General features: G+C 42.7%; 1 protein-coding gene across 5 annotated transcripts in view; it reads left to right on the top strand.

The window, feature by feature from the left end:
* The window catches only part of NALCN (sodium leak channel, non-selective), a 303,303-nt gene that overhangs the window by 193,206 nt on the left and 82,504 nt on the right, over positions 1-27,593 (top strand). For all 5 annotated transcript variants that reach the window (XM_025000161.2, XM_059892311.1, XM_059892312.1 and 2 more), the window contains 2 exons: positions 16,608-16,744; positions 18,034-18,175. In XM_025000161.2, coding sequence (XP_024855929.1) covers positions 16,608-16,744; positions 18,034-18,175 — 279 coding nt within the window. The remainder of the gene's footprint in view (positions 1-16,607; positions 16,745-18,033; positions 18,176-27,593) is intronic.

The following is a 27,593-nucleotide window of genomic DNA, read 5'->3' as shown; positions in this document are numbered from 1 at the left end:
TAGACGGACCTTTGTTGGCAAAGTAATGTCTCTGCTTTTCAATATGCTATCTAGGTTGGTCATAACTTTCCTTCCAAGGAGTAAGCGTCTTTTAATTTCATGGCTGCAGTCATCATCTGCAGTGATTTTGGAGCCCAGAAAAATAAAGTCTGACACTGTTTCCACAGTTTCCCCATCTATTTGCCATGAAGTGATGGGACCAGATGCCATGATCTTCGTTTTCTGAATGTTGAGCTTTAAGCCAACTTTTTCATTCTCCTCTTTTACAAATAGTCCACATCAAAAAAAAAAAAAAAAACATGAGGTGGGTGATGACAGTTAAGAAAGTAAAGACAAATTGCTAACTTTTTCCTCTTGGACTTCTCATACTCCCAAGTTTCCAGACAGACCACTGGGTTACTGACCAATTCTTAATTTTTTTAGCTATCTGAACATCATTTACTATGGTGCCACCCTGCGGATTTTCTTTCCACTGAATATTTGTATGACAGTTGGAAATTACATGAGACTGGAGGCATCCGATATCTAGGATCCTTGCTGCTCAACTGCCCAGGGCCAAAGGATGAATATTGCGAAGAAGCTGTAAACTGTCCGTGGTCAAGAGTTGGTAAACTCAGAATTTTACTCGAAGCCTTCAATGTAACCCAACTCCGCATGAAGCCACGCTCAAACTTTTGGTCAAAGATGACTCTTTCATGGGCTTCCCTGGTGACTCAGACGGTAAAGAATCTGCCTGTAATGCAGGAGACCTGGGTTTGATCCCTGGGTTGGGCAGATCTCCTGGAGAAGGGAACGGCTACCCTCTCCAGTATTCTTGCCCGGAGAATTCCATGGACGGAGTTGCCTGGTGGGCTACATACAGGACACGGGGTTGCAAAGAGTCGGACACAACTGAGTGTCTAAGCACACAGGAGATTAAGAGATACAAACTAATGTATAAAATAAGCTAGGACAATCTACTTTACAGCAAAGGGAATGTGGCCAAGATTTTATAATAACTATAAAAAAGACGTATAACCTTTAAAAATTATGAATCATTGTGTTGTATAACTGAAACATATATAATATTATAAATCAACTATACCTCAATTTAAAAAAGAAAAGATAACAGCATAGAAATCAAGAAGTCAATGCAAAAATGGGGAAACAGCCAAAATCCCAAATGGAGTTTTGGAGTTAAACAGGTAATTGGGATTCAGGAAGTCAAAACAAAACAGACAAGGTACCTGTGAAAATCGGTGTCCTCCTAGTATGAGTTGAATTATGTCCCCTAAAAAGATACACTGAAGCTGTAACTCCCAGGACCTGTTAATGTGACCTGATTTGGAAATAGAGCATTTGAGTTGAAATCAGGTTAAGTTGAGGTCATTAAGGTGGCTTAGATGGTAAAGAATCTGCCAGCAGTGCGGGAGACCTGGGTTCAATCCCTGGGTCAGGAAGATCCCCTGGAGAAGGAAATGGCAACCTACTCCAGTATTCTTGCCTGGAGAATCCCATGGACAGAGGAGCCTGGGGTCCTGCAGTCCACGGGGTGGGTCACAGAGTCGGGCATGACTGAGTGACCAGCAACACTAATCCACTATGACTGGTGTCCCTGTACAAAGAGGAGAAGAGGGAGACACACAGACAGGGACTGGATTGACGCGTGTACGAGCTAAGGAATACCTGGGGTGCGGCCCATCTCCAAAAACTAAGAGTCTTGGAACAGACCTTCCCTTAGAACCTTCAGAAGGGACTAAGTCTGTAGACACATGGATTTGGGGTTTCCAGCCTCCAGAACTGAGACTGTACATGTCTGCTGTTCCAAGCCACCAGTTTTTGGTACTCGGTATGGCAGACCTTGAAAACTAAAAACACCTTCTGAGAATAAAGGACCTCTTTCTGCCTCCGGGAGGTGACAGAGCTGAGCGACAAGGAGTCCTCTTGGAATGTCGGGCAGCTTTCACCAACCAAGAGAGCTTTCTCAACAGCTGGACTCATTTTCTTCTGCCCCGAACCGAATAGCTCCCTCAAGAGTAAAGTTTATAAATGTGAGACTTTCCTGGAAGAAGGGTTTCGGTTAGCCCTTCCAAAATTTCATTCCATGTGGGATTGAGCCAAACCAGATCACTTTTAGAGGCTGTTGTTTTCAGAAGCCTTGTTCTGGGGCTTCCCCAGTGGCCCAGTGGTTAAGAATCTACCTTGCAGTGCAGAGAATATAGGTTCAGCCTCCAATCAGGGAACTAAGATCCAGCATGCCAGTAGGCAATAGGCCCGTACACGGCATCTAAAATGACGAGGCAGCTTAAAAAAAAGAAACCAGAGAAGGAAACTTTGTTCTTTGCCTCGTCCCTGGCACTCAGGACGTTTAATAAGATAGCTCCAGTCTCTTTTGACATTGAACAAACATAAAATTACATGCCTAAGCCTGTTTTGGGTTCCCTGGTAACTCAGCTGGTAAAGAATCTGCCTGCAATACAGGAGTCCCGGGTTCAGTTCCCAATCTTCCCGGATTGGGAAGATCTCCTGGCGACTCAGTCCAGTATTCTTGCCTGGAAAATCCCATGGACAGAGGAGCCTGGCAGGCTACAGTCTGAGTTTACATTGATGACTGGTTGGTTGTACCAGCCTGTGGTTGTGCTAGTTCAGAATCACTTTTCTTATAGTTTATCACAGCACTCTGCAAGATAATCTCTCAATTTTTTAAGTGAGATTTGGAAGGATAATACATACGAACCAGGCAGGAGGCTTACTCTTCAGCATGCCCAGTGCCCGGCTCTCTGCCGAGCCATGGAGATGCTCTCTCACTTTGCTTTCTTTAATTAAGAGAACAAAAATTTTAAATGCCAACAGCACTTTTTCTCATCAGATCCTTTCACAGGCAATGGGAAAGAGGATTATTATGGTTCTAAAGAAAAAAAGTGACAATTGGTTTCAGTTTTCTGCAGTGTCTGGCTGTCACTGAATTGCAGAAAGGCTTTTGGTAGCTGCTTTCAGACTTGTTTGAGGAATGAGGTAGTAAGTGTTGTCCTCTGGGTGCCTAAGCACAGGACACGAGGTATCATTGCCTTGATGTCTTCAGGACTCAAGTTTCACACAGCCCTTCTGTTCTTTGTTCCAAGAAGTCCATCTACTTGTCCATTCTACCCAGAGCGTTTCTGTTCTCTGCGTGTTCATTCAATTCCTTTAATCTTCAAGTCCCTACTACGTGCACAGCACTGCGCCAGGCATGAAGCAGACAAGAATAAACAGGTAATTCTCCGCTCTCATGGAGCTGAGGGCCTAGTGGAGGAATTGGACATAAATCAAATAATCAAAGCAGTGGATAGATATTTATAATGTGAGATGACATTTCTGCAGAGAAGAACAGCATTTGAGTGAGGAATTCCTAGAAGACTTGGACCCAGATGGGGGACAGGGAGGTGGGGAAGCAGAAAGAGACACTTGGGTTGAGCTATGAAGAAGGAGCAGCGGTGAACTTCATGGAGATGTAGCTATCAGAGGGGAGGAAAGAACATTCCAGAGAGAAGGAAACATGTTCAGCATGACCCCAGAAAAAAGTGGTGTAAAGTGAGTGTAGAAAAGTAAGTGGGGCTTAGACCATGCAGAGTCTGGAGAAAAAGGCCAAGAACTTTTCCCTCTGCCCCCAGAACAATAGGGAGCCCCTCGAGGCTTTTTGGATGGGAGGCAGTGTGAACTGGAGAGCTATTTGGGAAGCAGAATCAGCAGGGCCTTAGTGTTTTTGTGGGTGGAAGGACATATATGAGCATCTCAAGGATGACTCCTGGTTTCAGGTTCATCTCCTTGGATGGATGACAGTCCCATTCACTGAACCAGGAAACATTAGCACAGAGAAGATCATCACTCTGTCTTGGGCTGGTGTGAGTGAGACTCTGAGTAGAGACCTAATGGTTGGTTGCATGTATCAGTCTAAAGTTTAGGAGTGAGGGCTGGCTGGCTGGAGTTACAAATAGGGATGTTCCTGATCATTCTCAACTGTTTATCCAGAGCCTGCCATGGGCCAGGCGTGTGTTCTGGGCACGAGGGATATGTCAGCAGACAAACCAGACAGAAATCCCTGACCTCTTTGACACTTCAATCCTAGAGACTTTCTCTGTATTGGCATGATAGTGGAAGGTGTCAATCTGGATACAATTGTATAGGGTTGAGGGGGGAAGAGATACTGCAGCCTTAAGGGAAAAACAGAGCTTCCCTGGTGGCTTATATGGTAAAGAATCTGCCTGCAATGCAGGAGACCCTGGTTCGATCCCTGGGTTGGGAAGATTCCCTGGAGAAGGAAATGCAACCCACTCCAGTATTCTTGCTTGGAGAACTCCATGGACAGAGGAGCCTGGCAGGCTACAGTCTGTGGGCTTGCAAAGAGTCCTACATGACTGAGTAACTAACACATAAAGGAAAACAAGGTTTAATGGTACTGGTGCTTTGCCCTTCGAGTCCAGCTCTTTGCAGCCCTATGGACCATAGCCCACCAGGATCCTCTGTCCATAGGGTTTTCCAGCAAGAATACTGGAGTAGGTTGCTATGCCCTTCTTTAGGGGCTCTTCCCAACCCAAGGACCGAACACATGTCTCATGTCTCATGTCTCCTGCACTGGCAGGCGGGTTCTTTACCATTACTGCCACCTGGGAAGCCCTTAGGGAAACGTAAATAATCCAGCTTTGTTTTTGTCTCATGTAAATTTTGACTTTTTGTTCTGTTACAAATAACACTTTCTCTGACTCAAGTTCAGCCTCCTAAGGGGAGAAGGTCTGATCAGCCCAGCCTTGGTCTAGTCAACATCATTCCTTGCAGGCAGGAATTTTGTGTCTCTGCCTCTTAACACTGGTCAGCCTTACAGAAGGCCATCAGCTTTGAGCAGGGTAGATCCAGACCAGACCACAAAGAGGGCCACCCTGAAATGTGGCCGGGTTCCTCAGACAATGCTTTGTCCTCCTAACTCTCCATCCTGGCCTCTGCTCTGGAGGAGCTGAATGAACCCAAAGAAGGAGATGAATGAATGAATGAATGAAGAGACCTTGTCCCCTTCCCAGCTCTAGAACTGAAGTCACCCTTGCAGCTCAGAGAGGAGGAGCCTGGAGATGGGAGACTGGGAGTGAGGCTTGATTCAGGTATGAGTCTGGACTCCTTGGACTGATTTTTCACAACCAAAAGTGGCCAGGAAGCCATGGCATTTACCTAAGAACAGTGGTCAGTCTTTTCCTTCATTCATACCAGGGGGTTAGTGGTTGCACTGTGGGTCTTTCCTTACATTCTACCCGCTGCCCTTGTTCAGCACACAGTGGATGCAGGACATGGCTGGCATCCTCACAGCCATATGACTATTGAGTATTTTTTACTCTGATATTAAAAGAATGACTTAGATTATTATTAAGAAATGAGAAATGTATACGTGTGCTATTTTATTTGATGTTACCCCTATTTCCGTGTTGTTTTACATGAAATGTGCTGATGTGTTTTCATAGTGCATCTAATAAGCCCTTTTAATCAAAGGATGCAAAATTGAACGACTCTATAATCTACCACAGGCGTACTCGTGAGTAGCAGTTGCAAAAGGCATGGTGGTTGTCTGAAAAGAAATTCCTTATGGGGACAGTGTGTGAATTGAGTTCAAGACCCCAGTGTATAGACTCCAGGACAAAATTTGTGTCTTCCAAACCTCCAGTGTAAAGTGTGGGGTTCTTCTATGGTAAATGTCATCACTGCTACTAGCTACCTGTCAACTAAGGTGGAACACATAAATAAGTAGATACTAAATACAGATGTGTGTGTACACAAGGGCTCATATGCATACATATATTTCCTAGCTCTTTCCTCTGGGTGAACATAGGAGCAGTGACATGCCAGTAATATCAAGAAAACCCACTCCTAAGATTCTTGTTTCTAAAAACCATTCTCCAGTAAAAGAAATCAATATTCTTTGGAGAACTGGCTGATTCTCAAGCTGAGGCAGGGAAAACACAAGATAAGACTAAAGTATTTTTGTGGAGCCAGAAAGTAAGGAAGAGCTTAAACACACACACACGCACATACAAAAGGGTGTCCGACGTGACAGTGAAATATAATGTGAAATCCTGGATGGGATTCTGAAACAGAAAAAAAAAGGCATTCATGCAAAATTTGGGAAGTTCCAAAGAAATTCTTCATTTTGGTTCAAAGTAGTCGACCAAGGTTAATTTTTTGGTTTTGATCAATGTCCTGTGGTTATGTAAGATGCTAACATGAGAAAAAACTGGGTCAAGGGTGTACAGGAACTCTGTATTATCTTTGTAACTATTATGTAAGTTTAAAATTATTTCAAAATAAAGAAGATTTTAAAAGAGATTAGAATTTTCTATGGAAAGCTCTAAAAACACAACATATAGTCATAAATTGACTGGTGTGTTGTCCTGTTCAAGAATCCATACGTTTGTAAAACTTTATACCACAAATACGTTGTATAGAATTTATAGTCAATTATAATTTTTTTAATCTTACAAAGTTGGAAGCATAGTCTTCATCAGGAACAAAACACTTTCTATGAGTTTGTTTCTGAGGGAAAATCTGATGTGGCTTGTCATTACTCCTCTTCGTCTTAATAACGTGGCTTATCTGAAATCAGAAGAGTCATCTGTGCTGGTTAGCATGACTGATTCTGTATTGTAAAGAACCTAAGGAAAGGGTAACTGAGTGATGGGAAATATCACAGATGGGCCCCTTCAGCTTGTCTGTGGGCCACACTTGGCTGCCTTTTTTGTTCCTCGTCTCATCACTGTTGTGTTATCCTTATCGTGTGTGTACAGGCGTCCAGTACTAGGCTTGGGGCCACGAAGAGTCCTGCCCTTAATTAAAACTTGTCAGCTTAATAGAGGAGAGATACACAGAATTAGGAGCCTTAGTGTGAAGCCCTGAGCACTAGGGGAAGACCCAAAGAAGGAAGGCGTGCCTCCCTTGGGTTGGAGGCAGGTCAAAAAGATGTGTCTAAAAAAAATGAATCTGATTTTATTAAGAAAGTGGGGAAACATGTTTCATATAAAAGAAATAGCAGGTACCATACTGCAGAAATAAAAATGCATCTATTGCTTGAAAATGTTATTTTGATGAGACAGTCTAAAATAATGTTTAGAAGCTGAAGTTCTGGGGACTTCGCTGGCAGTCCGGTGGTTAAGAATCCGCCTTCCAAGGCAGGGGACATGGTTTGACTCCTTGTCAGGGAACTAAGATCCCACCTGCCACAGGGCAACTAAGCCCACATGCTCTGATGATGACTGGAGTAGCTTCCCCCATACCCAAAAAGAAGCTGAAGTTCTGGAATCTCAAAGATTGTGGTCAAACCCCAGTGAGCACCCCTTCTAGCTGTGTGACCTTCAGGAACAGATTTGAGCTCCTTGGTCCTAGGGGTCCTCACCTATAACACAACAGAACTAATTATGGTACTTACATCAGGGGGCTGAAGTACTTACATTGAGGACTAAAGCATGTTAGTAAATGAGGCAATGAGCAAAGTGTTCAGCAGAGTATCTGCACATGTTTACTACTTCAAGTAGCTATTGTTATTCTGAGAAATCATCCTAGAGGAGATGGTTTTGGAAAGCTGTATTATAATGACCAAGTGTGGAAGGAAAGCGTACTGCAAGTGTTGGGGAGGTGTACGCTGAGGCAGGAACCAGAAATAAAACTGCGGCGGGGGGGACATACAAACCAGTATTGTTAGAGAGTAAGGGCAAGGTGTGAGGGAATGCTTTAAGCCATGCTGAGATCAGAATTTCTCCTCTACATAACCAGTCCATCCTAAAGGAAATCAACCCTGATTATTCATTGGAAGGACTGATGCTGAAGCTGAAGCTCCAGTACTTTGGTCACCTGATGCCAAGAGCAAACTCATTGGAAAAGACCCTGATGCTGGGAAAGATTGAGAGCAGGAGGAGAAAGAGGATGAGGTGGTTGGATGGCATCACTGACTCAATGGACATGAGTTTGAGTAAGCTCCAGGAGATGGTGAAAGACAGGGAAGCCTGGTGTGCTGCTGTCCATGGGGTCGCAAAGCATCTGACATGACTGAGCAACTGAACAACAAAGAGCAACATAATTGATAATCCTTGAATTACTTGAAGATCTAGAACAAGATGGTGTTTCTTCCTTAGCTGTCCTGTAAGATCGATTTAAAGGGACAGGATGAAGATGGAAACCCAGCTAGGAGGGCAGGAGGGGTGACCATGAGCGGTTTTAACCTGGTCAACCAAGTGACCACTTGACTCTCCAACCTGGAACTGTTGGTGGCTCCATCAGGAGCAGACCCACTGAGGGTGGGAGAGACCTGGGACTCAAGAGAGGATGCAGGGAAGTTATTGCAGAGGAGCCGAGTAGATGGCAAGCAAGTTTCAAGAAGCAAGTTTGAAAAAGAAGGGAGAAGAGAGAGGAACACAAGCTCAGGGAAAATGTTTGCTTTTCTCTATTTTTTTTTCTTTAGCCACACCTTTCAGCACGTGGGATTTTAATTCTCCTACCAGGGATCAAATCCATGCCCACTGCATCAGAAGCATGGAGTCCTAACCTCTGGGCCACCAGGGAATTCTATTTTCTCTATTTTCATTTTTTAAACCAAGATTCTTGAGAAAATAAATCAGTCCACACAGTGAAGGAGAGGAAATTGGAGTGAGTGGGAACAGGTGAGGTGGTCCCTGCATGGAAGGAGGAGGGGGTCTCCAGCATGAGTGTTGCCCCCTCTTCACTTAGCCCCCTCACTGAGATGAGACCACTTTCATGTTGAGCCGGCAGTTGCTGGGGCTTGGTGATAACTTTAGTTTTTATACCACATTTCCCTTGAGTAATTCAAATTACAGGCAATATGCTATCTCACTTATATATCTGGCATTTATGTAAAAGAATGAAGATCCTCATTTTTCATTTGAGCACATTGAAATCTAAAGCAGCTAAGGGATTATAGAACAAAACCAAAATTTAAATCTACATCTTCTTTCTTTTTTACTGATAGACTATGCTATCTCCAACATTTTCTTAAAGCAAAATGGGGAAGACAGTTGCACACAAAACTGTATCTTCTGAATTCCCTTGGGTCTGTATTTTTTTTTCCCTATTCATCTTGTAACAAGAACCAAGCATCTAGTTGACATGGAACTCTAATATAATTTCATTTGAAGCAGAGAAAAAAAAAATCCTGCATTTTTGATCATAATAAACCTGTTTCTGTGACTCAGTAAATTCCCTAGTGGGAACAACTGTGTCCTGGTTGAATAACACAAGACAGATTAAAATGTAAGAGAGAGTTGTTTGGGACCTAGAGGAAAAAACGCACAAAAGCAAACTCTATTCATTATTGCTGTCTCAAGGAAACCTCTCATTCCATTAATAGGATTTTAAGGGACAATAATATTAATAGAAGGAAAACATCCATTCAGCATAATTTGGTTTTCCAGCTTTTTAATAGTTTTCTTTCTGTTAGTAAGTTGCTAACATTTCCTGCGAGCTTAGTCTTATTGGAAATAGTACCTCAATTTCTGCACAAAGAACTTTCTGCAGGATGTTTAAAGCCTGTAAGTTCTTAGGTTCAGAGCAAGTTCTTTCAAGAGCATGAAAGTGAATGAAATGTCCACAGTGCAGCTTAGGGATGTCATTGCTGCTGTTGTTCAGTCACTAAGTCGTGTCTGACTCTGTGAGCCCGTGGACTGCAGCAAGCCAGGCTCCTTTGTCCTTCACTATCTCCTGGAGTTAGCTCAAACTCATGTCCATTGAGTCGGTGATGCCTCCAACCACCTCATGCTCAGCCTTCTTCTTTTTGCTTCAGTCTTCATCAGGGTCTTTTCCAGCAAGTAGGCTCTTCGCATCAGGTGGCCAAAGAATTGGAGCTTCAGCATCAGTCCTTCCAATGAATATTCAGGGTTGATTTTCTTTATGATTGACTGATAGAGACTTTAATAAAAAACCAACATGTTTGATCAATACTGCCGATAAAGCATCTGCAGTTTGGGTTGTAAAATCACAAAAACAAAATAGAGAAACTTCCTTGAAGACTACTAGTTTTGCTTTAGGAAGAGTCTCCATTCTGATTTACTGAGTCATGTATCAATCCAGAAAAACCAGCAAATGCTGTCATGGAAAGAAGCAAAGAGAATTCCACTTTGATTTACTCAGGTGACACAGAGGAGCCTTCCTCCAGACTGAGCAAAATCTGGTCCTTGTTCATATCTGGAAGAGCCACAAAATACTCTTCAGTTACGTTAACCCTCAGATCTATCCACATTTTTCAAGCCAGCATGAACTAGATTTTCAAATGAGAAGCTTCCCCAAGCCTGACACTTTTTAAATTGTTTTCTTTTAGAAAATCACACCAAAAGTTAGAAAAAAAAATTTTTTATTTAACGTAATCCTTCATTCAGTTATTTGTTGCTGCATTCAGACAGGCACTGAAACCGAATAATGCTTGAATATTTTAACAGAAGAAAGCCCAGGCTGAAATATGGAAGATTTAAGCGATGAGGCAGAACAGGGTATGTGTTATGCAGACCAATCACTCCCAACTCTCTTGAGAAACACAAGTAAAGGAAAAGGCTTTCAGCCGCCCAGTGTGCAATGATATCTCAGCAAGACAGATGCCGAGCCATAGAATAGCGCTGAGCTGAGATGATTTATATATTTTTTTAAAGCTCAAGGTTTGAAATTTTTTTCCTTTGATTCTAATTTCCTTTTTGCAAAATGTCTTTTTTTTTTTTTTCAAATCATGTGAGTCTATTGCAAAGCTATCGTGTAGTCTATCTGCTCCAGCCAGACTTCATGCTCAGTTGAAACCATTATAACCTCCTTCCTTTGGACTGTTCTTTGCATTAGGTTTTTCAATATAGAGAAAAAAAAAATCCTGGGATTCTTTGCGCTATGTTTCTTCCGTTCAAGAATCATAATCTTTGAAATAATTTTTAAGTGGAAATTTACAATTGCAAACACTGTATGTTGAGGTCTTTTATGATATAGTATAATGATCTTAGATTATTACCCAGTATATCCAACATAATCCATATTATTCACTCATTTGCATCAAGGTAAATTTAATCTTGGAAAATCTGTGCTTACATGCAGAAGGGGAATGAAGTTGGATAAAAGCTATAATACCATTTTATCACATATTAAAGAAACTTTACAGTGGCTTCAAAATACTATGAAACACATCCCTTTATCCTGGCTGCCTTATCCCCCTCCACTGCCCATTCCTTCCACATACACACACCCTCTAAACCCATCTTACACTTTCTTCTTCTTTTTATTTTTTTGTAGCTCAGTCCTGATCATGGGCTAGGGAAGAAGAAATGGTCAAGGTAATGGAGGTTAATAGCAGTGAAGTAAGAATTAAATGATTGTACGCAAATGCATTATCTGGTCTTTAAAAAAAAAAACTTTTTACTTTACTATAATATACTTATGCATGCATGTGTGCTAAGTCACTTCATTCATGTCCAACTCTTGGCAAGCCTATGGACCGTAGCCTACCAGACTCCTTTATCCATGGGATGCTCCGGGCAAGAATACAAGCGTAGATTGCCATGCCCTCCTTCAAGGGATCTCCCCAACCCCACCAGGGATCTAACCCTTGTCTCCAGCATCTCCTGCATTCGGAGGTGGGTTCTTTACCACTAGTGCCACCTGAGAAGCGAAGTAGGCATTTTGCTGAATTTTTACAAATTGAAGCCTCCCAGCACCCAGCTCGTTAAGTATTGACCGTAGCTTCAAAGCCCCTCCCTGTAACCAATCCAGTCACCAAGCTTCTCCCTCACCCCAGTGCTCTCTGGGTACCAAGCAGACAGACTGGTGCTGCCCGGTGTTTATATTCATGGGATCATTCAGTGTGTGCTTGTTTGTTTTATCTGGCTTCCTTCGCTCAACATTGTACTGTGAAATTCACCCCGGTTTTGTGCTTGGATGTTGTTCGTTGGCTCAGATGTTTCAATGGATCGGTATTGGCTCTTCTCTTCGGAGGCTGATGGGCACATGAGAGTGTAAGCTTGTGACTCTTACAGACGACACTGCTGTGGGTTTGGGAGGGTGTAGCTGTGCTGGGCATGCACACAGGTCTGGGAGGTGTACGCCCAGGAGAGGATTTGCCGGGTTGCCGGGTGGCCGTATCTTCATCCTTGCTGATGCTGCTTACCTGGAAACAAGAGAAGGAGCACGTGGTCCCTGGTACTCAGAAAGAGGCCCCTTCTCACGGGTAGAAGATTCTCATTAGTGCCTCAGCATGAAAGCAGACATGCCCACTGTTCCAGCAGCTGCTCGTCGTTCTCTATCTTATTTATTATTTTAAATTTATTTATTTGGCTGCAGTGGGTCTTAGTTGCAGCACATGGGATCTTTTCAGTTGTGGCGTGTGGGATCCAGTTCCCTAACCAGGGATCAAACCTGGGCCCCCGCACTGGGAGAACAGGATCTTAGCCACTGGACCACCAGGGAAGTCCCTCTTTGTCTGTTTTAATTGCCCCTTTAGGCACATCAATTTGGCAGCAATGCCCGATAGTCAAAAGGAGAGTTTGCAGGATCCTGAAGAGCCTTCTGAGTCATCAAAAGATTTTCTCGCCTGCTTTTTTTCAGTTTTACAGTGCAATGGTCAACTCACGCTGAGTTCAAACCCGTTTAGTCACAAACAGTTGTTCTATTTCTACTCTCTAGAAGGTGCTGTAAAAGTAAATTAAAAGTGGAATCTTACCCTTAAGGAGCTTACAAGCTTTAGGGAGTATAAATAACTCTAATACAAGTTAGAATGAGATGAGATCCATTTTAAAAACATAGGCATGGGATTATTTTTTAATACTGGTAACATACATATATTAAACATTGTATTCTAGGATATTTGATTAAATGTTACAAAATATTACGTGTAAATTTATTCTAAACCTTCCTCTGTTCATCAGTGGCAGACATACGTTCAGGTGAAACGCCACAGTCTAATTTTATTCTCTTTTGTAAATCCAGGGACACCTGTATTTCACACCAACAAATTTATTCAAGTAGTAAATTTTCTGCTTATCTCTCCATTCTTTAGACTATACCTAAAATCCTTCTTTTCTATTTCCCAGTTATCTGCTGGAGACTGTAATTCCACCCTCTGATCTGTGTAATTATTTATTCAACAAATGCCTATTTAGCTTCCTCTGTGTCAAATATTGTGGCCAACCCCAGATACGGAATAATGGAAAATCCCCATATGCTCCTTGTCCTCCAAGAGTTTCCAGTCTCAGGAAAGACAGAGAGAGTGTTCAGGTCAGACACGCTAGGTTCAAATGATGCTCCCTGTAGTGGTTTTTCGGTGTCCCTGCAAAGTGATGTCCACCAGGAGCCTCAGAAGGGGACCTTATTGGGAAATTAGATTTTTGCAGGTGTAATCAGTTAAGATCATCCTGGTTTAAGGTGAACCCTGATTTCAGTGATTGGTGTCTTCGTAAGAGAGAAGAGAGGGAGATTCCAGTAGAGAGACAGGGAATCACACAGGCCAGGCGGGACAGGGGGAGAGGCTGAAGTGACGCAGCTTCAGGCCAGGAGACACCGGGGGCGGCCAAGAAGCTGAGAGTGAAGGAAGAGGGCTGCCCCGGCGGCTTCAGAGAGGGCACGGCCTTGCTGCTGCCCTGACTCGGGACTTCCAGCCTGCAGGGCGCGGAGAGGATCAGTTTTTGTTGTTTTAACCAATTTGATCTCACAGCAACCTGTTACACAGTCCTAGGAACCTGGAACAGTGTGTGTTAGGTTGAAGCATAAGAAATGACCGATTTCGTCGTCTGCTTTGACCTACACCAACATGGCGACTCCATATGGTCCCACCCGCTGTGCCCTGGGCTCGTGAGGGGGAAATCTTGGTGACGAGAGAAAGCTTCTTGGGGAATCGCTGATGGAACTGAAATTAGAAAAGCAAGTAGAAGTTCATGAAGAACAAGAGAGGAAAGGGAGGAGAGGAGCTCCCAGGGCGACAGAGGCTCTGGGTCAGAGGCCAGGACACTTTTGAGGAGCTGAGAGAGGCAGGCGTGACTGGAATACAGTGTGGGCCAGGGCCAGGTGAGGCCGGGACAGGTGGGGACAGGTGGGGACAGGTCACGGCAAGTCGGCTGCTGAAGCCTAGAGGCTGACAGTTTTGTTTGAGAGCAGCGGACCACCGTTGAAGGGTTTAAGCCGGAAGAGGAGAAGATGACTGTGACTGCAGGTGTGGGGTAGATTTGAAGGAGCCAAACCACACGGGGTGACGGTGGGAGGGTGGGCGGGAGCCAGGGGGTGCTTCTGACCAGGGGATCACCAGTGGGGATCCAGAGACTGGGCCAGCTGAGAGGTGTTTAGGAAAAGAGCTCCTCCATGTTTTTGTTCTGATGGCATATCCTGATTAATATACCATCTGCCCTTGTGTCTCTTTGAAGACTCATAAAAGATGCATCCCAGTCCCGGCAGGCCCACAGCTCCAGTGTTGACTAATGTGATCACGTGTAGCAATTCTGCCGCCAAGAAGTCTCTAGAAGGAAAAGCAGCACCTGCTTTATTTTTTATTCTAATTTCTCCCTTTGTTGCTCACCTTGTGTGCTCAACACTTTGTGTATGACTCAGCTGGAAGGGCTATTGTATTTTATTGCCATTATCTATTTCTATAACTGTCCGTTATAATGCGGGCTCCGTGAGAGCACATACTCTATCTTAGTTATCTTTCGGTCTCCAGAGCTTAGCATGGAACCTGGCCTATGGGATTTGATTTGTAAGTGACTGCATCGATGTGTAAATAAATGAGTCAGCAGTCGCATGAATTAAACGCTTCATTTCTGTTCTGTCTTCTCAGCCTGTCTTTGGCCCTTTAGAATTGCCTTCCTCTCTGGTCTGAGTTAACATATTAGCTGTTTTTCTTTCCCCCTGGGTGCTCTACTTACCACTACAAATATTTTTCTATGAGTTGTGCCAATAAACTTTTGGGAAGCATGTCTCTTGCTCATGCATCTCTGTTTATGTGGAGGCGTTTTTCTGATTGCCTGCATCTCCTGGAAATGCTCACAGGGTTTGTTCTGCACCTTTGGGAGCTCATTCTTCATCATTGTTGTTGTCATAACTGTCAAATTACTGAGACCGTGCTGTGTTCAGTGTCCTGCTCGGGGAGGGAGAAGGCAGTGAACAATGGTGGCTTGTTCCCCTAAATGATCCACCACCAAAGACAGAGAGTCAAAGATGACTCACAAAGCTATAGAAGATATACAAACGGGTAAGGGAAATATTCATATTATATAAAACCAAAATGCAAGAATAGTTCCTTTAGTGGTTATTCAATCAATAAGTCATGTCCAACTCTTTGCAGCCCCATGGACTGCAGCACACCAGGCTTCCCTGTCCTTTACTATCTCCCAGAGTTTGCTTATACTCATGTCCATTGAGTCAGTGATGCCATCCAGCCATCTCATCCTCTGCTGCCCGCTTCTCCTCTTGCCCTCAATCCTTCCCAGCATCAGGGTCTTCCCCAATGAGTTGGCCCTTTGCATCAGGTGCCCAAGGTATTGGAGCTTCAGCTTCAGCATCAGTCCTTCCAATGAATGTTCAGGGTTGATTTCCTTTAGGATGGACTGGTTTGACTTCTTGCTGTCCAAGGGACTCTTGAAGAAAAAAATGGCAAGTTTCCCAAACTAGGAATCAGGACATAGAATCTCCCTATGGGCTCACAAGCAGTTGGACAACTGAGCCATAAATGGCATTGAACTTGGGATGTTCCCTCATAACGCTCATGGTCTCTCTGGCCAGTTTGGTTTTCTGCAGATGGTAGGAAGGAAGAGCTGCCACCTCTGTTGACTTTATAAAGGCTTCCTTGGCCTCTCACATTCATCTTTCCACAAACCCAGAACAGACTGTCATTATAAAGTAAAAGCATATACCCCACAAGGGATAAGAAGTAGCTTTTGAAACATATTTCTCTAACCTCACCAAGAAAGACTGTCTGATTTAAAGTACTTTTTGACCTCTCAGCTCAGCGTGTGTAATGTAAATCCTCATTTTCCGTGAAACCTAATCTGTAGAAATATAAAAACAAACTAATAGAAGTAGAAATAAGCAAATAATAAAACCATTTGCTTGCTAATCCCCAGATAGCTCATGGCATGTAACTGAATAATTCCCAAGCATCTTTATAACTGCATAGAAAACTCTGGCTTTTTGTACCAAATGTGTTGTTTCCAGTTTGAGTTTTTCTTTCGTTAATCTGCTAAACTAGAAATGATCAATTTCCTTGACATTTTCCCTCTTTCAAACATTACCCCTTGAGATTTTCATTTCTATTTGTTTTAATTCTTTTGATTTCTAGTTCCAGCACACATATTTATGAAACATTTTGCTGTTTAAATATGTTAGTGATAATGCCAGTCAACAATAAAAAAAATCATATTTGGTACGGAAAGGGGATTATGTTTCAGGGTAAAATAAAAATTTTTCTTCTGATTTTATTTTTTCTGATTTAGTTTTGGTTCCGTTTTGGTTTTCTCAGTGCTCAGACTTTGAATACTTGGTGGGGCTTTACTGCCACCTGCTGTTTCTTCATGTAATAACTCATTGTTCCTTTGATTCAAATATTCTGATAGACTGTGACATATAGATTCCCCCGCTTCCTCTTATTTTTTCCTTAGTTAAAGCAAAGTGAAGCAAACGCAGACACCAAGGAAAAGCTCCCTTTGCGACTTCGCATCTTTGAAAAATTTCCGAACAGACCGCAAATGGTGAAGATCTCAAAGCTTCCTTCAGATTTTACAGTTCCTAAAATCAGGTATTAAAGTATTTCCTTACTTGTCTATCTCAAATACACTGTAAAGCATTCATCTTAAGTCTGATTCGTCCCTTTCAAACTCATGTGGGCGTGGCTTCCTTGTAAGTTTTTATCCATGCCACTACTCTGTCTTCCTTTCTTAAAAATCATTGATCCCTTTAAAAAATACACCCACAGTAGAGTCACCTGTGTTAGCCCAGGCAGGAAGACTGCCGACCGACCCCTGCTTCCGCCTGAGACCGCTTCTCGGGAATTTGATGTCCCAGGGAACTGGTGCAGGTGGTCCAACTTGCAAAGATGGTGTGTAGGCAGACACTGGCCTCTGACCCTCAACCATGTCAGGATAAAATTGCCTCTGAGACCCTTGTGAGTTCAACTAAATGGAGAAATGACCACCGGCCAGGTTTCTGGATGACTGTGACAGCATTTGTTTAGAATGCCATATCTGGGTACAATATACTTTGTCTCCCAGTTTTTTTAAAAGAGGAACCATGGCATTTTATACCCATACTAATATGATTTTATACCACCTTTGCCGTCAAGTTAAACACTTGTACTGCAGATGCTTTAAAACGCTTATTTTTAATGTTTAAAGGAAAGTCTTCCAGTTCTAGCTCAAAAATTACAAATATAACTAGAATAATGTCAGATATGACATTTTTATGTAACTACTTTTAAAAACAACTATATGGGAAGGTTATAAAAGTATGAGACTGAAGGTCATGCCATAAATTTAAAATTCAAATCAAAATCTATTTGCACTTCTGATTTAAAAAAAAAAATTTAAAACCTGAAAATACAAAGTATATAAAAGAGTCACAAATTAGATTCAAGATTAGCAGTTATTTTGAAAAGATGTTATTTGAATTCTCCCCATGCTTTGGAGACCAGATGAAGTTTCATTTGAGTTATTTTGAGTCTTGAAGTGTAAAATTATCTCTCAAGGATTCTTACGATAAGTGAAAATTCAGAGAGATGAACTAAGATCTTATTACCACAATAAGGTTCAAAAGATACCATTAATTACTGAATATTGTTGCATAAAAGTAATTTTAGGGACATGACTTTTTAAAAACAGGAATGACTGAAGATGCAGGAATTTTTCTCTAAATTAAACACTTTGCAAATAATATTTTCAATTAAATCTAAACACCTCTTGGTCTTATTTTCTATGAACTTTTGTCACTGCTTTCACTTGGCTCAGGCAAATGCATCCTTGCAAAATGCCATCCCAGCCCTTGCTCCATGTCGTTAATAATGCTTGATGTGTGTGTGCTTCTTTTGCAAAGGGAAAGTTTCATGAAGCAGTTTATTGATCGCCAGCAACAGGACACCTGCTGCCTCTTACGAAGCCTTCCGTCCACATCTTCCTCATCCTGCGATCACTCCAAACGGTCTGCGATTGAGGACAACAAATACATTGACCAAAAAGTAAGAACCACTGTCTCAAACAACCAGATTTTTCCTTAAGCCTTTGTTAGAGGAAAGGGCTTCCCAGGTGGCTCAGTGGTAAAGAATCTGCCTGTCAATGCAGGAGATGTAAGGGACACCAGTTTGCTCCTTGAGTCGGGAAGGTACTCTGGAGGAAGAAATGGCAACCCACTCCAGTGTCCTTGCCTAGTAAATTCCATGTAGCCTGGCGGGCTACAGTCTAGGAGGTCGCAGAGAGTCAGAGGCGACTGAGAAACGAGGGATGGGGGGTGTTAGAGAAAAGAACCATGGCACAAAACTGGGTCCTGAAATCCTAATGTAGGAGAATAATGTAGAAAATAATTTTAGCTTTTGAAGAGATCATTAAACCCAACATTTGTAAATTTGGGAATTTAAAATTCGCATTTCTACAAGTCAGCTTTTGAGCCGTGACGTGTGACAGCTGGGTGACTTCCGGGGGGTTGACAGTCTCCCCAAACCTGCAGTTTTTCACGTACAGAAGGAAGGGCTCTGAGCTCTCAAGTTCAGCCCAGGTTTAATGGTGGCCTGTACATTGCTTTCTGCAAGAGACCATACTTATTCCAGTTATTATACCAAGGAGACTAACCAGAGCAAGCTTCTCTAAAATTAGTCCTGATAACCACCTTTATTGAGTTTACTAAGGCCTGTGGCAGGTGTGATCTCTAGGCACATTATCTTATTCCTGTTCTGATTTACCTATGTCTTTATCATTTGAGTTTCCCTGGTGGATCAGGTGGTAAAGAGTCTGCCTGGGTTCGAGACCTGGGTTCGATCGCTGGGTCAGGAAGATCCCCTGGAGAAGGGAATGGCAACCCACTCCAGTATTCTTGCCTGGAGAATCCCATGGACAGAGAAGCCTGGTGGACTATGGTCCATGGAACTGCAAAGAGTTGGACACAACTGACTTTCACTTATCATTTCAAAAGTAGATAGGGAATTTTTTCCCAAATTCCACAGTTAGAAAATGAAAGATGGATCACAGAGTTTGTGAAAGAGATTACATATTAGAGTTTGTTTGCAAAAGCATCTAATTCAATTGCACGTATTTCTCTTTTGGAACTCCTAGCTTCTCTTTTAACCCTTTAAATTGTTGCCACCGTTTTTCTGCGGCTTATCATCAAATAGAGTAAGTCCTCTACATACGAACAAGTTCTGTCCCAAGAGTGCACTTGAAAGTCCGGTTTGTTCTTAAGCCAACAAAATTAGCCTTGGCACCGAACTAACACAGTCAGCTGTATTGTACTGTATTATAATAGCTTTATGACACTTTTCACACATGATACATAAGAAATACAAAAAAGTAAACACTTCTAACCTTACGGTACAGCACCTTGAAGAGGACAGTAGTGCAGTACAGCGGCTGGCTCACAGGGGCTGGCATCGAGGGGCAGGCAGGAAGAGCTCCTAACTGGAGGAGAGAGAAGGGTGGGAGGCGGTAGAGCTGGAGGGTTGTCAGGGATGGGAGACGGAGTGGGGTGGGATGCGAGCTGCAGTGACATTCATGCCCGATGCTGATGAAACGCACGCTGGAATCTTCGAACGTTCTCAACCTGAAGGTTCATTTATAGGGGACTTACGGTTTATACTTCTCTATTACTATGTGGCCATAAAATACCAATTCCTTCACGCTCCAAGATTCTCTGTTTCTCCCCATTCTCCGAAGGTTACACTTCAGAGGATGTTTATTATTCCTCTTCTCCTTTTCTCCCATCCCCTCCCAGAATGAAACAAACTTCTGCCCTTTATCACTCCCCCAGTTCCCCCATTCTCTGCTGTAGTTTGGTGATTTTATTCTCAATGATGATGACGATGGGGCTTCCCTGGTGGCTCAGACAGTAAAGAATCTGCCTGCAGTGCAGGAGACCTGGCTTCAATCCCTGGGTCAGGAAGATCCCCTGGAGAAAGGAATGGCAACCCACTCTGGTGTTCTTGCCTGGAGAATCCCATGAACAGAGGAGCTTGGCGGGCTACAGTCCATGGGGTCACAAAGAGTCAGACACACCTGAGCGACTCACACACACATGATGCTGATGTTCATTTATTCTGTAATGTGTTTCTTCTCCAGGCTTCCCAGGTGGTACTAGTGGTAAAGAACCCGCCTGCAAATACAGGAGACGAAAAGAGATACAGGTTCAATCCCTGGGTTGGGAAGATCCCCTGGAGGAGGGCATGGCAACCCACTCCAGTATTCTTGCCTGGAGAATCCATGGACAGAGGAGCCTGGCAGGCTATGTACACGGGGTTGCAAAGAGTCGGACATGACTGAAGTGACTTTGCACGCACATACACAAAGACTTATACTCTTTTTAAAAAGTTCTTATTAAACTTGTCCTGTCTCTTTCCCCATAGTTATGTTTACTCAGTATTGTGTACATGGCATAGAAGCAGAAACATTTCTGTGTTGGTGGATAAGCCAGTCAAAGGATAATGGCCTGGTTTCAGCCGATCGGACTAAAATTGCACTTTACATACAAAAACACAGATTGCCTTATTTTCTAAATTTATTTCAGAAGTGGACTTTAAGCCAGAGAATGTGCTGTGAAGCCCCAGTCTGGGCTGTGGTTATGACCTGCCCTTTCCAGGAAGGATGCTGAAAGCTGGTATAATTAGATGCCAAACTTGACACATCCACAGCTTGCATATTTTTAATCCCTACTAATGATATCCACTGGAAATATCAACACAAAATTGAACTCTTATTCTCTGAAAATGTATTTTCTGTCTGCGAGGAAACATGATGTCTCTCACGTTTCCTGAACAGACTATTTCGAAATAGGTGAGAAAAAATGAAAGATCAATGTGGGGGTAGGAGAGTGGGAGGAGAAGGGGCATCTGAAGGGAATTTGAAACATCTGTGAGTTCATCATCATCCCTGCCTGCCTGGTGATCTCCACCTTGGGTTCAGTCAGTTCCGTTCAGTCACTCAGTCGTGTCCGACTCTTTGCGAGCCCATGAATTGCAGCACGCCAGGCCTCCCTGTCCATCACAAACTCCCGGAGTTCACTCAGACTCATGTCCATCGAGTCAGTGATGCCATCCAGCCATCTCATCCTCTGTCGTCCCCTTCTCCTCCTGCCCCCAATCCCTCCCAGCATCAGAGTCTTTTCCAATGAGTCAACTCTTCGCATGAGATGGCCAAAGTACTGGAGTTTCAGCTTTAGCATCATTCCCTCCAAAGAAATCCCAGGCCTAATCTCCTTCAGAATGGATTGGTTCAAGAGTCTTCTCCAACACCACAGTTCAAAAGCATCAATTCTTCGGCTCTCAGCCTTCTTCACAGTCCAACTCTCACATCCATACATGACCACAGGAAAAACCATAGCCTTGACTAGATGGACCTTTGTTGGCAATGTCTCTGCTTTTGAATATGCACCTTGGGTTAGGTCGAGGAATTTCAAATGCCATCTCTGATCTGTTTAATGTCCTTATGTGTTGTGGCTTCTTTTTATATTCTTGCTTAACTGTTACTTTTAACTATCTTACAAGTAAGAAAACAATTATAGCCTTATTCTGTAACCTGAGTCCTCTCATAATCCCCTAATATACAGTGAACTAGCAAAGAGCCTGATCCTCGGGGGATCCAAGTCCCTCAGCTCTAAAGGGACTGGAACCTTTGGGAGACTGCAGGCAGTCCCCATCTAGAAGTTTGGTTGATTCTCACAGTACATGGTCTTATACACGGAAAACCATCAGCGGTGCTTAAGTTGCCCTTCATCCCTCATTGGCCGTATGTAGATGAACTACAGTTGGAACAATATCGTTCATCTTTTCACAGCCTTCAACATCTGGAAAGGGGCACGTAGGGACCATAGTTCATCTGTTCATCTCAGCAGTAGCTGGCTATGCTGTTGTGACAGCAGAAAAAAAGACTTCCCTGGGTGGCCACCCATTCTCAAAGCTTTGACTTTCCTTAGGCTTCTAGGAAAGCAGACTTAATTCTTTGAAGATTCACTGTTTCCAGCTTACACTCCTGGTGCTCTTCATAAATACTTAGGATCTGTCATCCTCGAGGGCTTTGGGCCAGGGAAACCCAAGACAGAAAATCCCACTTAATGAATTGCAGTGATAACAAATTAAGGGAAGTATTTAGAAATCAAGGAGAAAGTAGTCTGGAATCTGTATTTTTAGGGTTTTTTGTTTGTCTTTTGGCTGTGCTTTGCAGCTTCTATGATCTTAGTTCCCCTGCCAGGGATCGAACCTGCGTGCCCTGCATTGGAAGCACAGACTCTTAATCACTGGAACACCAGGGAAGTCCTTGGTATCTGTTTTTTTAAATATGGCAAACCTTTTTCATTTTTCTTAAGAAACCTCTAAAAGCCACTTAAAAACAAAAATATACACACAGCAAAATTCCTGAACAGAGCGTTTCTCAGCAAGCGCTTGTAAATTTCTATTACATTCCAGCTGCCTTTGGAAACATCGGTCAGTGTCCAGTGGAGAGCAAGGCCCTTGGCTCTGTGTGAAGAAACTCTCCTGGGTTGTTTTCCCCAAAACAAGAAATCAGAAGAAAATGAGAGGCTGGCTTTCAGTGATTCTCATACGGTGAACCAAGGAACAGTAGAGTATTAATCAAACTTTTCTCCTAACAATTACCTGTCAGGAGAAACTTCTGACTCCCTCTGCACTAGAGCAGCTTCCTTTTTTCTTGCCAAAGAAGAACAGAGTCCCCAGGAACCTAGAAATCGCAAGTTAAGGGGAAGACCTGACAACAAAAGCCAGGAGGGGTGAGGGTGGGTGTGTGTTTGATTAGACAGTGCAAGAAAGCAAAAGCACATGTTAAGCAAGATTTTCTCAAGTAATTACCCTGGCTTTGAACAACTGTAAGAAATTCCCATGGCAACCTCACTTTGCAGAGACCATGTTTTTTAAAATAGCCCTGTTTGATTACCTTTATCACCTCATTTAAAAATACCTGTCCTTCTCCATAAGCAAAAAGCAAACAAAAATCTAACATCTTTAAATGTGTGATGGCTTTAAATGTTGTGTGGCTTAATCAAATCCTAAAGGAAAAAGACATCAGTGTGGTCCCACTTTTCCCTTGGGGTGAATGTCCTTCTGAACCCCATAGAAATGGGTTCCCAAGTGCCAATCCCCACATCTCTTACCTTTCCCTTTCCCCTACACCCCCATGGGAATCTTCAAGGGGTTCCCTTTCTTCCTAATTAAAGGATAAACCTGCAGATCTTGAAGGATTCTTTCTAGTTTGCAAGCAGTAGAAAATCAGGTAGCAGTTGTCTACTCATTTTTTCCCTCTGTATTATTGAAATTCTAAGGAAATCATCCCTGAATATTCATTGGCAGGACTGATGCTGAAGTTCCAATACTTAGGCCACCTGATGGGAATAGCTGATTAGTTGGGAAAGACCTTGATGCTGGGAAAAGATTGAAGGCAGGGGGAGAAGGGGACGACAGAGGATGAGATAATTAGATAGCATTACCAACTCAATGGACATAAATCTGAGCAAACTTCAGGAGATAGAGAAGGAGAGGGAAGCCTGGTGTGATGCAGTCCATGGGGTCATAAAGAGTTGGACACAACTTACTGACTGAACAACAACAAATTATTGAAATTAAACCCTCTATTTTCTAAGTAGAGTGTTTGTTAATAATAATAGCAATAAACTGAGACGTGAACTTGGCTTTCTGGGAGACCTGTTAGTAAGAGCAACCCGCTCAGCGCTCAGAAGTGAGTCATCTCACCAAAGTCAAGGTCTCCACCATGGCTGGATCTGAGATACTGTCTTTGATGGACCTCTCTGATCCTTCTGACTTCAGCCTCGGCTGGGGCGCCTCTTCTGGGGTCAGAACCTTGTGTCTGGGGAACACGAGGGCACATCCCAGAGTCAAATCAGCACGAGACAGACGGAGAGATGAGGGCTGTCCCTGTCACCTTGTGGTTCTGCACTTCCCAGAACAGTCACTGGAACCCGTGTGATAAAGAGTGAGGATTTATTTCTCCAACAGCAGATAACATCTGCTGTCTTCTGCTAAACACATAGAAATTTCCACAATAAGCCTTCATAATCAATAGCTAACACATGTACAAATGGGGAGGAAAGTGGAAAAAAGTAATTACTGTATTTCGTTTACCATTTTCATTTCTATAAGACTTCAAGATTCACTCAGTCTTTCAACAAGCATTTATGGAAAGCCTGTTACTCATATGGCACTCCTATGGGCTATGGGAATTCAACAGTGAATCGGACGGGAACTGTGCCCTTGAACTATGCCCTTTAGAATCTTTTAGTCTGATGTGGAGAAACACGTATGAATGGATAAAGGTATGCTGCTGCTGCTGCTAAGTCGCCTCAGTCATGTCCGACTCTGTGCGACCCCATATGGCAGCGCACCAGGCTGCTCTGTCCCTGGGATTCTCCAGGCAAGAATACTGGAGTGGGTTGCCATTTCCTTCTCCAACGTGTGCATGTATGCTAAGTCCAACTCTGTGCGACCCCATAGACGCAGGCTCCTCTGTCCACAGGGTTCTCTAGGCAAGAATAGTGGAGTGGGTTGCCGTGTCCTTCTCCAGAATGAAGGTACATAATCCTTCCTACTAGAGAAGGAAGATTGAGCAATAGAAGAAGTAGGTGCTCCAGGCAGAAGGAAGTATTTGGAAAGATAATGGATAGCATATCTGCTGGTGAGAAGCAAAATAGAACAGTCATAAAGACCAGTAATACTGATTATGTGATGTAAGTGCCAACTCTTATCTAAAAAACAGAGATGGTTGTTATTCTTAAGGTTTGTTACAAGAATTAAATAATTATATGTTAAATGCTTAGCATCATACCTGGCATAGTATATGATGTGCCTATCACATTGGATAAGAAAGGCTACTTTAGGGAATTCCCTAGTGATCCATTGCTTAGAACTCAGTGCTTGCATTGCCAGGGCCCAGGTTCCATCCCTGGTTGGGGAACTAAGCTCTCACAAGCCGCACAGAGTGGCCTAAAAAGAAACAAGAGAAAAAAGTTACTGTAATTAAACCATGCCATGAAGTCAGATTCAGCAAGTGCACTTACAGTCATCAACCAAGAAACTTTACTTTTACTTAAATTAACCTTAAGAGGTAGCAATCTAGTTGAGCACAATATATTAGTTACTGATTTATTTTTCTCATTGTCCATGAATCTGATTTTTTTAAAGTCTGATTTTTGATGATATTTCATTTGCTACCCGCATTGCCTACCCAGTGCCTTTGCCTCTCGAGAAGTAAATTAAGTTGTTCTAGAAAGGTTTACTGTTCACAAAGACTGGTTGATTGCCATCCTGCATTTTATAATTTTCTACATGATTATAGAGTGTTCAATGATTTGTTCCAGTAACTCCGCACATACTCGGCCTGATCTATAATTTCCATGGTGAACGTTAACTCACTTTAAAAAAAGAGAGAATAGCCTGTTTTCATCTTTCTGGCTTTTACTCTGAAAGAATTTTCTAAAATAATAGCTTAGCAACTCTGTAGTGCCATTCAAACCTCTCTGGGAGAAGACTGGGACAGAGCATGATGCTACCACTAAGCAGGGGCCTTATCACAAGGATACAAAGTAGTATGGTCTCGGGGAGGGAAGAAGCGTGTTCATCAAAGCCAATATGAAAACCCTGCCAGTTTTCTCTGTAGCATATGAAGGCTTTAGTAGATAATTGATTGCCCACGTATTCACAATAGTAATGGAAAGGAAACAAATAAGCAAAAAAAATGCACCAATTAAATGGAAACTTTTTTCCCCCATTTTTATTGATCTTTGCAGTATGTTTTTGAACTCAAATTAAAATGCACTTGCATTTGTATGCATGCTATTTACTTGACAGTCATTTCTTAGGGACTTTTATATGCAGCGTGCTCAGTCCTGGATCAAAAACACATGTTCCTACTTTCAGCTAACATGAGAGTAGGGATTCTCTATCATTGATTTTCTTTTTTTGCAGAATAATTGTGTGATCACATTTGGTTTAGAATTACATGTAATTTGTTTGCATTCCTTGTTGTATTGTCGCTAAGTTGTGTCAGCCTCTTTTGCAACCCCATGGACCGTAATCCACCTGTGTGTGCGTTAGTCAGTCGATCATGTCCAGCTCTTTGAGACCCCGTGGACTGTAGTCTACCACACTCCCTTGTCCATGGGATTTCTCTGGCAAGAATACTGGAGTGGGTTGCCATTTCCTTCTCAGGGGATCTTCCTGACCCATAATCAAACCCGCGTCTTCTGCTTTGGCAGGCAGATTCTTTACCACTCAGCCACCTTGGAAGCCCTTCATGCATATTTATTTGGGATCAAATGTAAATCAGCCTAAAAGGACTTCCCTGGTGGTGCAGTGACTAAGACTCTGCACTCCCAATGCAGAGGGCCCGGGTTTGATCCTGGGTCAGGGAGCTAGATCCCACATGCTCCAACTAAAGGTCAATAAATAAATAAAAAGCTTTTTTAAAAAGTTAATCAATCTATATTATACATAATATAGAAAGACTTTGATCAAGTATTCTCAGTACAGGCTCCACAACAGGTTTGAGAGAGCTGACACTGAAACGAAACCTACCTTTGAAATCTACATTTTGCTGTACTTTTAAAATATTCTTCCCTTTTGAGTATCGTTGTCCTTACAAATTTTATATTCCTTGAAGTCTCAATGTGTTATAGTTGGTGCTCCTGCTGACATTCTTGTTCTTTGGCTCTGAAGTTCAAATACAGTTGAATTGTAATAGGATACCAAGGGCTGTTCCTTGTACTATCAGAGTGCCGTGGGTTTTAAATTCACAAACAGCTGTTTGGGTAAAAGCATCTGGCATTTTCTCCCAGAATCATAAATCCACTCATCTTTTTAAATCTCTACAGATTTTCAGTCTTTGTCTTTCTGTTTATATGAGTGTGTGCATCAGTTCAGTTCAGTCGCTCAGTCGTGTACGACTCTGCGACCCCATGAATCACAGCACGCCAGGCCTCCCTGTCCATCACCAACTCCCGGAGTTCATATATATATATATATATATATATATATATATATATATATATATATAAAATAGCCGTGAAATCATTTTGCTTTTACCTGTATAATCTAAATCTACCCAGCATATACTGTGTTTTATTACTAGTTAGCACTATATATTGTGCATGCAGGTATGCGAAGTCACTTCAGTCGTGTTCAACTCTGCGAACCTATAGACTGTAGCCCACCAGGCTCCTCTGTCCATGGAATTCTCCAGGCAAGAATGCTGGAGTGGGTTGCCATTTCTTTCTCCAGGGGATCTTCCCAACCCAGGGATCAAACCCAAGTCCCCAGCATTGCCAGCTGAATTCTTCACCACTGAGCCACCAGGGAAGCCCAATTCTGTCCACATACATCTATGTGTATATTCTAACTTTCATGCCTGTTGTTTTCTTGAGATTCAGAATTTACA

Source organism: Bos taurus, chromosome 12 (assembly GCF_002263795.3).
Source record: "Bos taurus isolate L1 Dominette 01449 registration number 42190680 breed Hereford chromosome 12, ARS-UCD2.0, whole genome shotgun sequence".
NCBI classification, from domain to species: domain Eukaryota; kingdom Metazoa; phylum Chordata; class Mammalia; order Artiodactyla; family Bovidae; genus Bos; species Bos taurus.
Note: the sequence above shows the minus strand (reverse complement) of the source record. Positions and strands in the feature narration are given on the sequence as shown.